This window comes from Podarcis melisellensis (assembly GCF_964234715.1).
Source record: "Podarcis melisellensis genome assembly, chromosome: 13".
Taxonomy (NCBI): domain Eukaryota; kingdom Metazoa; phylum Chordata; class Lepidosauria; order Squamata; family Lacertidae; genus Podarcis; species Podarcis melisellensis.
The window spans coordinates 13,441,386-13,456,361 of record NC_138545.1 but is presented as its reverse complement, the minus strand read 5'-3'; the positions used below and the strand labels follow the sequence as shown (position 1 = coordinate 13,456,361).

Sequence of the window (14,976 nt, the reverse complement as noted above, 5' to 3'; positions counted from 1 at the left end):
CATTCAACAAAGCCAGAACTGAAAAGTTTTATTTTCACCAACGCAAGTGATGGATCAGAACACTGTATTCTTAATACAAATACGTACAGTGGTACCTAGGGTTACAGACGATTCAGTTTACAGGCTCCACTAACCCAGACATAGTACCTTGGGTCAAGAACTTTGCTTCAGGATGAGAACAGAAATTGTGCGGCAGCATGGTGGCAGCAGGAGGATCCATTAGCTAAAGTGGTACCTCACGTTAAGAAACAGCTTTTAAGGGCACAAAGCCACTGCTTTCTCTTAGTTTCAACCATAAACCAGAGCCTACGTTGCCAGTATGTACTCACTTCTCTGGGAGTAAGGCCCATTAAATCTTAAAACATTTATTTCTGAGTAGACATCTGTACAGCAAGTTAACTATGCTTCTTAATGAGTGTATGTAAGATTATGCCCCCCTTGCAGAGGATCCAGGTTTTCAAGTGGAGACAGAAATGGAAGGATATAGAACTAATAATAATGAAAATGATAGTAATAATTTTGTTATTTATAACAAAATTCCCCAGCCACTTTAACACAGTAAAATATATTATTTCTTTTCTTGTTATCTGCTTTCAATCCCCCTAGTGCAGGGATGGGAAGCCTATAGCCCTCCAGATATTGCTAGACTACAGCCCTCATCATTGCTGACCATTTTCGATACTGACTGGGGTTGGTGGGTTTGGACACAATTAAAATTCACCAAAAAGCAGGAAAGTCAGACTCAGCAACTTTGTGAATCTTGACCCCCTCACCTGGGTGTGGATGAACTGTGGGGTCTGAGAGATTTCAAGAATCCTCTTTCTTCCTACGGTACCAGCTGACATAGGCTGACAGAATTAGGAGAGAGTTTACATAAGCCACTATAAAAGGAGTCATACAGGAGGGCATGAGGCACCAACTCAACCTCTCCAGAGTCATCAAGTTGGCTTGCATTGACACAAATCCCTTGGAGGTCAAGAGGGTCACCAACAGTGGAATTTTGTCACTATTTTCTTTTATTGGCCTGCTCATCTCATATGGATTCATTCTCTTTTTTTTTTATAAATTTTTTTTATTAATTTTCAACAGTATAGAGAACAGAATAAACAACAAAAGAAAAAAAGAAAAAAGACATACAAACAAACATACATGACTTCCCCAAACCTTCCCATCACTGCACCCTTATTTTTTAAATTAGCTTTAAGCAATCCTTCTTTCAATTTTAAAACAACAACTTTCTTTCAATTTTCTTGGGTTTAGACTTTGACAGCTATAAATTCTCTAATTTCATAGCCATGACATCTTATCATTCCGAAATTTTACAAAAGTTCTTAAGATACACTTTAAATTTTTTCCAGTCCTCTTCCACCGTCTCTCTCCTCTGGTCACGGATTCTGCCGGTCATCTCTGCTAGTCCCATATATTCAATCACCTTGATCTGCCATTCTTCCAGAGTAGGTAACTCTTGAGTCTTCCAATACTTTGCTAGAAGAATTCTTGCTGCCGTGGTTGCATACATGAAAAAAGTTCTGTCTTTCTTTGGAATCGTTTGGTTGACCATGCCCAGGAGAAAGGCCTCCGGCTTCTTTACAAATGTCCACTTTAGGACCTTCTTAATTTCATTATAGATCATTTCCCAGTAGGCCTTAATTCTTGGACAGGTCCACCAAAGATGATAAAAGGTTCCTTCACATTCATTACACTTCCAGCACTTGTTATTGGGCAAATGATATATCTTTGCAAGTTTGACTGGGGTCATGTACCACCTATAGATCATTTTCATTATGTTCTCTTTTAGGGCACTACATGCCGTAAATTTGATGCCTGTGGTCCATAACTGTTCCCAGTCTGCAAACATAATATCATGTCCGATATCCTGTGCCCACTTAATCATTGCTGACTTTACTGTTTCATCTTGAGTATTCCATTTCAGCAGCAAATTATACATTTTAGACAAATTCTTAGTATTGGATTCCAATAGCTCTGTTTCTAGCTTTGACCTCTCCTTCTGAAATCCTAGTCTCCTGTCTTGCTTAAACATCTCATTAATCTGATGATAATGTAACCAATCTCGAACTTTAGATTTTAGTTTCTCAAAGCTCTGTAATTTAGGCTTTTCACCATCGTATTCTATAATTTCATAATATTTTGGCCAATCTGATTCCATATTAAGTTTTTTTACCGCCTTGGCTTCCATGGGTGACAACCACCTGGGGGTTTTATTCTCGAACAAATCCTTATAACGAATCCACACATTATATAATGCTTTTCTGACAATATGGTTTTTAAAGCCTCTATGAACCTTCACCTTGTCATACCACAAGTATGCATGCCAGCCGAAGTTGTTATCATATCCCTCCAAGTCCAGGACATCTGTATTCTCAAGAAGTAGCCATTGTTTCAGCCAGCAAAAAGCTGCAGCCTCATAATAAAGTCTTAAGTCCGGCAGGGCAAAGCCCCCTCTGTCCTTTGAATCAGTTAAAATCTTAAATTTTATTCTGGGTTTTTTGCCCTGCCAGACAAAATTAGATATATCTTTCTGCCACTTCTTGAAACAGTACATCTTGTCCAAAATTTGTAGTGTCTGGAACAAAAACAACAATCTCGGCAATACGTTCATCTTAATAACAGCAATTCGGCCTAACAAGGAAAGTCTTAGTCTAGACCAAATGTCAAGATCTTTCTTCACTTCCCACCAACATTTCTCATAATTATCCTTAAACAGATTCATATTCTTAGATGTTAAATTCACCCCCAGGTATTTCACTTTTTTTGTTATTTCCAAACCCGTTTCCCTTTGGAAACTATCTTTTTCCTCCATTGTTAAATTTTTTTCCAACACCTTTGTCTTCAGTTTATTTAATTTAAAACCTGCCACTTGACCAAATTTTTCAATAAGCTCCAATACCCTTTTTGTACTGGCTTCTGGTTTTTGCAAGGTCAAAACTAAGTCATCTGCAAATGCTCTTAACTTATAATGTTTAGCTCCGAGCTGTATCCCTTCCACCAGCTGGTCTCTTCTAATCATGTTTAACAGTACCTCCAGGACCGATATAAACAGTAGGGGGGATATTGGGCATCCCTGTCGTGTCCCTTTTTCTATCGGGATCTCATCCATCACCATACCATTAACAATTAATTTAGCCTTTTGCTCAGAGTATATTGCACCTATACCATTTTCAAATTTTTGGCCTACCCCCATCCCTTGCAGATTCTTCTTCATAAAGCTCCAACTAATGTTGTCAAAGGCTTTCTCCGCGTCCACAAAGATCAAAACTGCTTTTCTGTTTATATTCGTCTCTAGAAGCTCCAAAATGTCTATAATGTTCCTCACATTGTCTGACATATGTCTCCCTGGGAGAAAGCCTGTTTGGTCTTTATGAATCTCATCTAATAACACTTTTTTCAATCTTTTTGCTAAAATGTCTGCAAAAATTTTATAATCCACATTTAAAAGTGAGATAGGACGGTAGTTCTTAACTTGGTGCTTCTCAGTCATATGGATTCATTCTCTACACAATCCACTCCAGCTGAAGGGACCACCAAGGCTGCCTCCACATGCACCTCTTGCCTCATTGTGGTCACCATGTATTTAGGCTCTGTTTGTTTAATTACCTGCCTCCATCAGCCCAGTTCATGATTGATAAAGTGTTTTCTGTCTTCCATATCTGTGTCACCCCCTTGCAAAACCCAGCCATTTATGCTTTGAAGAAGAAGGAGATAAAGGCTGCCATTAGAAGCCTTTCAGCAACCTAACCCTAACCCAGGCTCATTCAATGAAGCTGAAAAGAAAGTAATTCCTTATATAGCACACTTTGGAACAATAGACTTTGCTTGGGCCAAGTTCAGGAAAGACAGGCACAGATTGTCCCATTATGGGGTGAGATACGCAGTGTGATCCGGAATTTTCAGGGTTTGATTGGTGGGTGGAAAGACTGTCAGGGTCTATTTCATGACCATGTTCCCTTCAGAAACTACTGCTTAACAGCTGTTTTGGGGGAGAATTTGATCCAGCTGGTTTCATGGTGCTCCTATGCAAGCAGCACCCATCGGGATTCAATTCCTGTTCTCAGTTGGGGGCGGAGGAAGGGGACAAATCATCTCCTTTTTTAATACATGAAATAACACAAAAAATATAAATTAAACTTTGATTGCTGTGCACGTATTGCATTTTTAGTATAGATGTGTGTGTTGTGCTATAATAACATATTCCCTTTATTCAAAAACAATTGCCTCTCCATATCCAGGGAGGGTTTTCTGTCTAAACAGCCACAGGTTCCCTGAACCTGCTGTTGCCAGTTTGTTACAGCCAGGATATTTAATTATTAATCACCCATCCTTCACCCTATTGAAAACAGTTTAAAACAACATTAGACAATCTTTCAGGTTTCTAGGTCCCAGGCTGTACAGAGCTTTAGGCACCAGTACCTGGTGAGGTCATTTGGGTAATGGGTGCAGAAAATGGCACAAATATGAAGGATTTACACAGCTCCAACACCCTCAACCTGGAGTGACCAACCAGGCAGGACTCAAGGTAATTTTGTGTGCAGGTAGAACTAACAGGGTACCCAGAATACATCACTCATTCAGTAGTTCATGAGGCACTACTTCACCCAACACTTGAAGACTGGAATTGCACCTGTGGCGATCACACAGGCCCCCCGGACGTTTCACGGTCTATTGACCCTGTGCCGCCACTGCGGTTCCTTTCTTCGCTGCCACCACCCCGCTTCTCATGGGGATACACGGAGTCCAGACAGTTGTTAACGTAAACAAATAATCAAGTTTTTTTTTAGTGCAGGAATAAGCGTATGGTGTCGGTTTATTTTTCTTTTGTCAGTTTCTTAAATCTTAGTTCCTACAACTTCAAACTGAATTATTCCCAACTATCTATCTAACTCCCTAACAATTCCTCTCACTCCCTCACAATACAACTCAACCAATCCACTGCATATTCCACCCTCTTCCTTTTCCAATACCCAAGCCTTCACTCCCAACTCCCACACATCAACTGCCTTTCAAAACCTCCCACTCTATCTTTTACTCCCCCCTTGCATTCTCACTGGCCAATCACATCACACCCATTTTAACCCTTTCCTTGACCCATCCTAGGAGGCAAACACCACAGCACCCAATGACTTAACCACCAAAAGTTTTGAAGTTTTGCTACTAGGAAGGCAAAACCTACAGCCAATTTGTCTACAGGCAAATTCGTTCCCAGCTCTGAATATGGCAACCGTAAGCAAGCATAGTAAGGTCAGCAGGTAGAAGAAAAATAAAGTGGTTAAACGGAATGACGCTTAGGGAGAAAAGCTATGTTAGATAATGACCTGAAAAGGAAAATACATTTTACAAGCACGATAATTAATTGACCTGAATTGTGAATGGAAATAAAAAGGGAGGGTGGGAGGGTGTCACTCTTCACCCAGCCTTCCTGCGTGAGCCTCCTGCAACCGTCCTTTTAAGCCTCACTGCCAGGCTAGACAAGACAGCAGCCAATAGCCACAGCCAGCAAGGCACTGTCCTCCAGGAGGAACCAGTGAGTGGTCCATTTATGGTGCCTTTTGGGTTGGAAAAACCCCTCCCCTTTGAGATCCACCAGCCAAGAATAATTCCCCTCCAAAGGCCAGCATATGTGTGTGCCTAGGCCATCGGGGAAGGAGGCTGAGAGTGAGGTTACGAAACTGTCGCCCCGTGGGAAAGTGGTGAGCAGCCATTATACTCATGCCACATGGTTGATGTGGATCCAGGTCCACTCAACCAAATTCCAAGATGCTGAAAACACCATAATACATTTTGAAGTCTCCATTTTTTACAAGGTCTTCTATTCTGAACTTCAAACTTCAAAATTCACCAATACACCACTGGTCCCTTATTATCTACTGAAAGGGAATTAAACACAACAGTTCTGAATCTGTCACAAACACATTTTCTTCTGCAATTCCACAGGGGTTCACAAGCACTGGATGAACAACTACACGCCTGCTTGGTTATTAACAGGGCTATAATTAAATGTGCTGCTTCTCAAAAAACCCTGTGGACTTTTAGTGGCCACTTGCAAAAGTAACATAAAAGGTGCCAAAATTCACCAGAATGATTTAAATAGGGTGTGGGATCCACAAGTCTGTTCTTACATACTCACAGATTGCATCGTCTCAGGAAACGTTACTACCATTCAAATGATACAATTTTATCCTGGAGAAGTTAATTATAATATTGCTTGAGAAATCATGGGTTCTGTGTAGAACAAACAGTTGGTTTTTTAGTGAGAATGTTTGTTTTAGTGTTCTTGCTGCTGGAACTGATTTCTTATAATATATGTCAGGCTCACATAGCAAAATGCAGGCTCCAAGGTCCACAAGATCCACTTCACACGTATCATCAGCCAGGAGATTTGATCATTGGTGGCATTGTTTTCCATGGTGCCTTCATCTCATCTCCAGCAGCATTCACTGAGGAACCCTCACCAGCACTGCCTGAAGAACTTGTGTAAGAACTAGGCCACTCGTTTATTACAGCAGAGGAATGATAGAACCTAGAATTGCAGGATAAAAAAAAGTGACTAAGGCTGCAAACGTCTGCCCATTTATTTTGGAATAACAACTTTGCAAATCATTGAGACATAGGCTGATGTAAAAATCCATAAGAATTAAGAGAATACTGAAGAAGTTCCCATTTCTCAATAGGAAAAATAAATATAAAATGTATTGAAATGTATGAATGTTTATGTGTCTGGGAGAGCCATTTGATCACCTAATTTTTATAGACCTTATCTGAACTAGAGTGTTAGTAAGAATGCATTTTTTAAAAACCTGTTCTGAAGCTGAATATCCTTATGTTTTCAATTTCTGAACTTGGACTAAGGTTTGTTTCAGCACTGAAAGGTGCTTATTATGAAGTATAGAATTCAGTGAATTCCAATGACCACCACAGCCTCATGAAAACAAAGTCATTGCAGGGAGAGACTAGAGAGACCAGAGACTTTGTAAGTGTCAGAAAAAGACCTCAGACATGTAAGGGAAGTCGTCCCATGTGCCCCACATTAGCAACCCCTGCTCTAGATACTATTAACCTTAAAAGATTGGTACAAAAGTAACAACATGAATTTCAATAGGGACAAATGCAATCTAAGATGATGAACACTTGGCTTGCCAGTAGTACATGACAAAAAACTCAATGGATCTGCATCAACAGAAGTATAGTGTCCTGATTAAAGTAAGTAATAGTACACTCTGTTCTGCCTTGGTCACCTGGAGTACTGTGTCCAGTTCTGATCACCACAATTTAAGAAGGATATTGGCAAACTGGAACATGTGCCGAGGAGGGCAACAAAGATGGTCTGGAAACCAAGTCAAGTCTTATGAGGAATAGATAATGGAGTTTGGTATGTTTAGCTATGATGAGAATGAGGGAGGAATGATAGACATTTTCATATATCTCAAGGGCTGTCACCAGGAACACACTTGTTTTCTCTTGCTCCGGAGGTTAGGACTCAAATTAGCTTCTTCAAGTTACAAGAGAGGAGATTTCAACTAAACATCATGAAGAATTTTCCATTTATAAGAGCTGTTCAATAGTAGAATGGACTGAGAGTTAACCTGAATGAACACAATATGTTTCATTTCTATGTTGATATGTAAAAGGTTAGATCTGTTGAAGTTCCTGCTGATACCAGTTGCAACTCTCATTCTAGGGTGGTGCCTAAGATTTATCAGCACATCGTGGCCTTGGCATTTGCAGTCAAGGAGGTCAACGAAGACCCTCACATCTTACCCAATATCACCTTGGGCTTCCACTTATATGACAGCAATAACAATGCAAGGAGCACATATCTCGCCACAATGCTACTTTTATCCATGGTGAAGAAATTTGTCCCTAACTATATATGTGATGTTGAAAACAATCTGACTGGGGTCATTGGAGGACTTGATTCTGAAATTTCCATTTATGTGGCCACTGTTTTGGATATCTTTAAGATTCCACAGGTAAGGCACCCATGTACAATACATCTATTAGCTTGCATAGAGGAAGAGGCAGGTTCCTCAGCATCAGTTCAGGGTGTATCACCAGTTCAGGGTGAAGATGAAATTGGGAGCAGAACCATGTACACCACCTTGAGTTCCTTTGAAAATAAAGGTGGTGCATAATTATAATATAAACAAACAAACCTGGATAAAGAGAAAGGGTGCAATACCAGAAAAAAAACATGTCACTCGTCCTTTCTTACACACACATCTAGAACACTGATATCCCAAAGGCCAGTGATGGGAAAGTGGGCTTCTTCCTCACCAGCTGCATTTTGATTATGCAGTATTTTCTGCTTGGTGCAGAGGGTATTTGAATTGAATAAGTGGGGTAAAGGGGAAAGTGCTTACAGGATAAAAGCTGACAGGTAGGTGTCAATAGTAAAATTTGTGATCAGGGCATCTCAAAAAGGCTGCTGGGGAAGAGGGGGAAAATTGCTTATAGCTAAAACAACTGACAGGTAGGTGCCAGTACCATAATTATTCTTCTTTATTGCACCAAAAACAAAGAAGTTATGGGAAATTGAAGATACAATTCAGTTCTGCAGAAGAACAGTAATAATAGAAAGCAGCTGAGTTACAAGTGAAATAAATATTCATAAATAAAGTCTGAGAAGAATCAGCAGAGTTTTGCTGTGTGATGGGTTATGTGCGTCATGAAGAAGACGAAGCTCCAGAGAAGAAATGTGCATCTGATCCAACTTGCAGTTTTGACAAAGTCAGATAATGTCTAGGTAATGTGCTGCTTGGGGCATGGTATGTTCCCCATTCAGTTTTATCCATTATACAAGACCTTGCCAAATTATGCAATGAATCAAAAAAGTAAAATAGACACAATGCCCTGCTCCAGTCATCAAAGTGAAAGGTTTAAAAATGAGAAAAGGGAGAGGATCCCAGGTATCAGCCGATCTGCATGTGTGTCTTTTGTAAAACTGAGAGGCAAACAAACTCTGAAACGTTGGCAAAGGGCATATTTGACTAACAGGGTTCAGCACATAGTAAATATGAATGCTGTGAAAGGAATCTACTTTGTCTTTTCTATTCTTCTATTTACTTTTTAGCTCATTTATGGCTCTGCTCCAGTGATGAATGATAAAAGCCCAGGGCTTCCCTTCTACCAGATGGCAGCCTCAGAAGCCATTCAGTATGAGGGAATTCTCTCTTTGCTTCTGCATTTCAGGTGGACGTGGATTGGAGTCATTGCAATGGACAATGAAAACGGAGAAAGATTTGTGCAAACCATTTTCCCAATGTTTACCAAGAGTGGTGTGTGTTTTGCATTCCTAGAAAGAATCCCTGATTTTAGTTTTATTTCTGAAATTAATGGCATGCTACAACAGGGGGCAATTATAAACCATAAGATTCTTAGCAGCAAAGCTAATGTTATGGTGGCAAATGGAGAATCTTATTCCATGGCAACTTTTAGATGGCTTCCATACCTATCAGAAGAGGATGACATGATAAACAGTATAAAAAGCAAAGTATGGATAACAACTGCCCAGATTGAGTTTGCTTCATTTGTCTTTCAAAGGAGCTGGGATTCAAGAGTATTCAATGGTGCTATAGCCTTTGAAATTCACTTTAGAAACCCACCAGGATTTTATCAGTATGCTCTGCACAGAAACCCTTCCAGCACAGATGGGGATGGTTTTATCAGGGACTTCTGGCAACAGGCCTTTGAATGTGTATTCCCAGATATGACTGCAGACAAGGTGGAGGGGAATATTTGCACCGGAGAAGAGAAGCTGGAGAACCTTCCTGGATCATTTTTTGAAATGAGCATGACAGGCCACAGTTACAGCATCCACAGTGCTGTCTACACCATGGCCCATGCTTTACATGCCATGTTCGCATCCAGACTCAGGCACAGAGGAATGGCGTACAGAGGGAGAGGGAAGAATCAGAATCTACGGTTTTGGCAGGTAATAGGCTGAACATCCTCAACTGGAAGAGACCTGTTATTCTCTGATAAAGTATGGGTTTCCAAATGTTGCTCATTGCTCTCAGACAAAAAAAGGTTTTGTATGACCGAAGTTGGGAGGTCACTGAGATGCCACTGTATTCACAGATAACAAGCAGTAGTCATGGCCGAGAGAGATGCTCAGCATTTTCTCTATCCCATATACACCAAATCCTCCCTCAGAGCAGGTGGTCACATACCACTATTGTGTCTCCTGAGATGAAGAGGGACAGAGGGAAACAGGTGTGGGGTGAGGGATATAAAGAAAGGTTTTAAAAATGGGAGAGCGATGTGGAAGAGAGAAAATTGGTGGTCTCTCCATGCTTTGACCTGAATCCACTGACACTTGACTGAATCACCCCCACCAATTGCTGTGGCTTTTTCCTACATGAAGGGGGGTGGGAATGCTCCGCCCTGCATTATACTGCAGCCTTTTCCAAACAATTGCCTTTTCTGTTTTCAATCTAGCTCCATCACTTTCTGAGAAGTATCTCATTTAACAATACGGCCGGAGATGTGGTCTTCATCAACCAGAATGGAGAGGTGGTATCTAGCTTAGATATTGTCAATTGGATTATATTCTCCAACCAAAGTTTCAACAGAGTGAGCGTTGGGAGGATAGATCCGCAAGATTCTCGAGACCAATCATTCATCCTTGATGAAGATGCCATAACATGGCACAGTTGGTTTAATCAGGTAGGACCACATTATTAGATAATTCCAGAGAAATTCAGTATTGCCTAAGCAATGATCATACACCTGCATGTCTACTCACTGTCTTTGAAACTGCATGTTACTGTGTAGAACATGACCAATGCATACATAGAGCCAGTGTGGTTTAGTGGTTAAGAGCAATAGACTCGTAATCTGGTGAACCGGGTTCGTGTCCCCACTCCTCCACATGCAGCTGCTGGGTGACCTTGGGCCAGTCACACTTCTCTGAAGTCTCTCAGCCTCACTCACCTCACAGATTGATTGTTGTGGGGGAGGAAGGGAAAGGAGAATGTTAACCGCTTTGAGACTCCTTCGGGTAGTGATAAAGTGGGATATCCAATCCAAACACTTCTTCATCCAAATACCAGATTAAGAGCCAAAAGCTTACGGCTAGAAGTCACTAACGGAATAAAGGCAAATGTTTTATTTTATTATATTTACAAATATTTTATAAATATTTCTTAACAATTATAAAATACTGGTTTTTAACTGAGGAAAAGAGGATAAGCCCCAAGATTTTGCCTTTCTTGCTAAAAAGTGGGGAACTGCTATGTAATCTCAACACCTACACATCCCAGAACAATAGAGGGAGTATGACATCCCTTCATACATTACTACTACTAAAAAAAATAGCCATTCTACATATTGTTGGAATGCTGAATTAGCTTAGTAACATAGAGTGGGGCCCCGGAACATGAAGATTTCCAAACTCATTGTTCTCTTGCTGACCCTTCTGCTCTTTCATTTACGGAATAGACTCGGCCTCTTTCTCTCTGTACTGAGAGATGTCTTCCAGGATCCAGCAAGAAAGTGAAGGAGGGACAGCCCCCTTGCTGCTATGATTGCATCCCATGTGCAGAGGGGAAGATTGCAATCCAGGATGGTAGGAGAAATAAATGGATTAAATAGCACTAATAATTGAAAGGTGTTGTAAGGACGGCTGAGTTTAGTTTTCAGAAGAGATAATCTACTGTGTGTGTGATCCTGCCTCTTTCTGATCATTGCCTTTAAATATGCTAAACAATTGAGAATGACCATGCATTGAGAGTAGTTGGATGGTATGTGGTTCAAAGCTCTTCTTCTTCTTCTTCTTCTTCTTCTTCTTCTTCTTCTTCTTCTTCTTCTTCTTCTTCTTCTTCTTCTTGTGTGGAAAGGCTGCCAAACCAGCCCCTTGTTAGAATAAAATTCACACTGACACATAATTTTGGTTTAAGGTTATTGGGCAAATTTTTAGGCCACAACTTTATTGATTACAGAAATGTGAGTGGTATTGGCAGATGACCATATCAGACTCCCGCCCCTTCTGCAGGAAGTCAGTAAGTATAAACCACCCAAAGAGGAAGCCACATCGGGGAAACCCTCCTGCATCTCTCCTCGGTGTCCCCAGAGGCCTGGCATGGCCCTAGTCCCTCAAGCAGACTTCAGACAGGAACCAGGCCCTGGATTCTTTTAACAGAATACCCTTGGTCAATGGAGGGGCAGGAGATGGCTGACTTCCCCTCCCCCCCGAATCAATGAGCCAATGCCTAACCGCCAAACCTTACAAAGTTGTGGCGATTGCTAAGAGGTAGGCGAAAGCCAAGTAACCATTGCCAATCTGCCAAGAGCAAACATTCCTACCCGGCTCCCGGCCTAAAACAGGTGACCAACCAAAGTCCAAAGTAAGGCCAGAGAACACATAAAATAAAGGGCGGTTGGGTGGGTGTTCAGCAGTGCAAAGCAGGTGCCTGACACGCCTCACGTTGCAGCTTTTATATCCCCCCACAATCACCCCACAGAAAAATGATTGGCCAAGAAGCCAATCGTGGTGATCGTGGTGCCAGCCTGGCATGATGGCATTACTCCGCCCACACTGGGGGGGGGGGATAACCAGGTTGGGGGCCTGACCACAACCAGGAGCACCCTTAAAAATGATCCCACTTCTGCTTCTTCGATTACTCATAGCCGAGTAAGATTGTCTTCCATAAGCAAAGTTTTCACAATGAGTCCATAAGTGACTGTAGAGGCCAATTCTGGATCCACATGTCCTTCCACAGTGGGGATATTGGTTTCCGGATCAGCAATGGCACTGGCTGTGGCACTTACAGGACCACATAGCTCTGAACCAATTAAATTCAAGAATACGGCAGTACTTAAATACTGAGAATTATACCATATAATGTTTTGACATACTGAGCATGCTCAGACTGTGGTCAGATTATTCGCAGTAACTAGAGTGAAATAAAATACTGACGTGGAAGCTAATCCTGCAGTAAAATTTTAGCAGGCCACGAGGAAGCTCCTTTGTTTAAACTGGGAGTCAGTATGCATGTTCACACGGTTTGTAATTTGGACCAATCATAAGGAGACAACAAAGTGCCTTAAGAGGAAATGGGGTGAGGGAAACAAAGCGTCTCAATTGGATAGGAAATTTAAACTAAATGGAATGTGTGGAATTTGTGCCAAACGTACAAAACTGTTTCAAACCCTTTGTATGACGTTTAATTGTTTTAGGTTAGTTAGGTTAGTTATCCCCAGTTGAACCTTCTGTGCAGAATTAAACATTTTAGACTACAGTGGTACCTGTGGTTACATACTTAATTCGTTCCGGAGGTCCGTTCTTAACCTGAAACTGTTCTTAACCTGAAGCACCACTATAGCTAATGGGGCCTCCCGCTGCCGCCACTCCGCAGCCTTGAGATTTCTGTTCTTATCCTGAAGCAAAGTTCTTAACCCGAGTTATTATTTTTGGGTAACCAGAAGCGTGTGTAACCTGAAGCGTATGTAACCCGAGGTACCACTGTACATTCCCCCTCTAGGACACATGTGGTTTAGTGGCATATCCATGACATAGAGAAAGCTTAGACTCCAACAATACCACATTGCATTGCATAAGCCAGTACTAAACATGTGCTTTGATTTAAACAGAGCTCTTTCTTCTCAGACAGAAAGTAAACATTTCACTAAACTGAAATCCATGACCTAATATATTTGTTTCCCCCCAGATATGAATGACTGTAATAAATGCCCAGACAAAGACTATCCAAGCAGGAACCGCGACGCATGTCTGCCCAAGAATATAAGCTTCTTGTCTTATGAAGAACCTTTGGGCATCAGTTTAGCCTGTATCTCTCTTTTCCTTTCCTTGATCACAGCTCTGGTACTAGGTACATTTTTGAAACACCACAACACACCCATTGTCATTGCAAACAACCGAAACCTCACCTACACTCTCCTCATCTCTCTCCTGCTCTGCTTCCTTTGTGCTTTGCTATTCATTGGCCGACCTGACAAGGTGACGTGCCTCCTCCGACAAACAGCTTTTGGCATCATCTTCTCAACTGCTGTTTCTGGTGTCCTGGCAAAAACCTTCATGGTGGTTTTGGCCTTCATGGCTACAAAACCAGAATCCAGGATGAGGAAATGGGTGGGGAAAGGACTAGGCCACTCCATTCTCCTTTTCTGCTCCATAGTTCAAGTAGGCATATGTACTGTGTGGCTGGCAAACTCTCCCCCATACCCAGATGTGGACATGCACTCAATCACAGAAGAAATTATACTAGAATGTAATGAAGGGTCTGTGGCCATGTTTTACTGTGTCCTCATCTATATGAGCTGCCTGGCCACTGTCAGTTTTGCTGTGGCTTTCCTTGCCAGGAAGTTACCAGACAGTTTCAATGAAGCCAAGTTCATCACTTTCAGCATGTTGGTCTTCTGCAGTGTTTGGCTGTCCTTTATTCCCTCCTACCTGAGCACCAAGGGAAAATATATGGTAGCTGTGGAGATCTTCTCCATCTTAGCCTCCAGTGGTGGGTTGCTGGGTTGCATCTTCTTCCCCAAATGTTACATAATCATTCTGAGGCCTGAGCTGAACAATAGGGAACAGCTAATAAGGAAGAAAAATTAAATAAATGAGAAACCTGTCATCTTCTTTATTTTGTGGTTTCCTCTGTGTTTACAGTAGAATATCTGGAAATATAAGTTCACCTGCTCCCTTTTATAATTCTTTCTAGACTCCAAATTCCCATAGTTGAAATTTCCTTTGTAAAATTGACTTATTTGCTTTGAGGAAAACAATCATATATTTACACATACATTATTCTCACAGCTTTCAGTATAATGTGTAACTGTACTATTGCAGGCCATGGAATATTTGAGTATTCATTTATGGTCTATTGTTCTGTACTGCTCACAGTCAAATTTCATCATCAACTATCCATACTCAAGATCATAGAAATGTAAGATAATCCTCTTGAGTCAGGCCAATGGCCCATCTTGTACGGCAGCCTGTACTCACAC

General features: G+C 41.3%; 1 protein-coding gene across 1 annotated transcript; it reads left to right on the top strand.

The window, feature by feature from the left end:
• The first annotated feature begins 4,731 nt into the window (after window positions 1–4,731).
• Window positions 4,732–14,613, top strand: LOC309354530 (vomeronasal type-2 receptor 26-like). The gene is made up of 6 exons (XM_081884716.1): window positions 4,732–5,256; window positions 7,694–7,985; window positions 9,086–9,946; window positions 10,453–10,680; window positions 11,455–11,581; window positions 13,683–14,613. The coding sequence occupies exons 2-6, from the start codon at window positions 7,842–7,844 to the stop codon at window positions 14,582–14,584; spliced, it is 2,262 nt and encodes a 753-aa protein (XP_081740842.1). The 5' UTR covers window positions 4,732–5,256; window positions 7,694–7,841; the 3' UTR covers window positions 14,585–14,613.
• The last annotated feature ends 363 nt before the right edge of the window (window positions 14,614–14,976 follow it).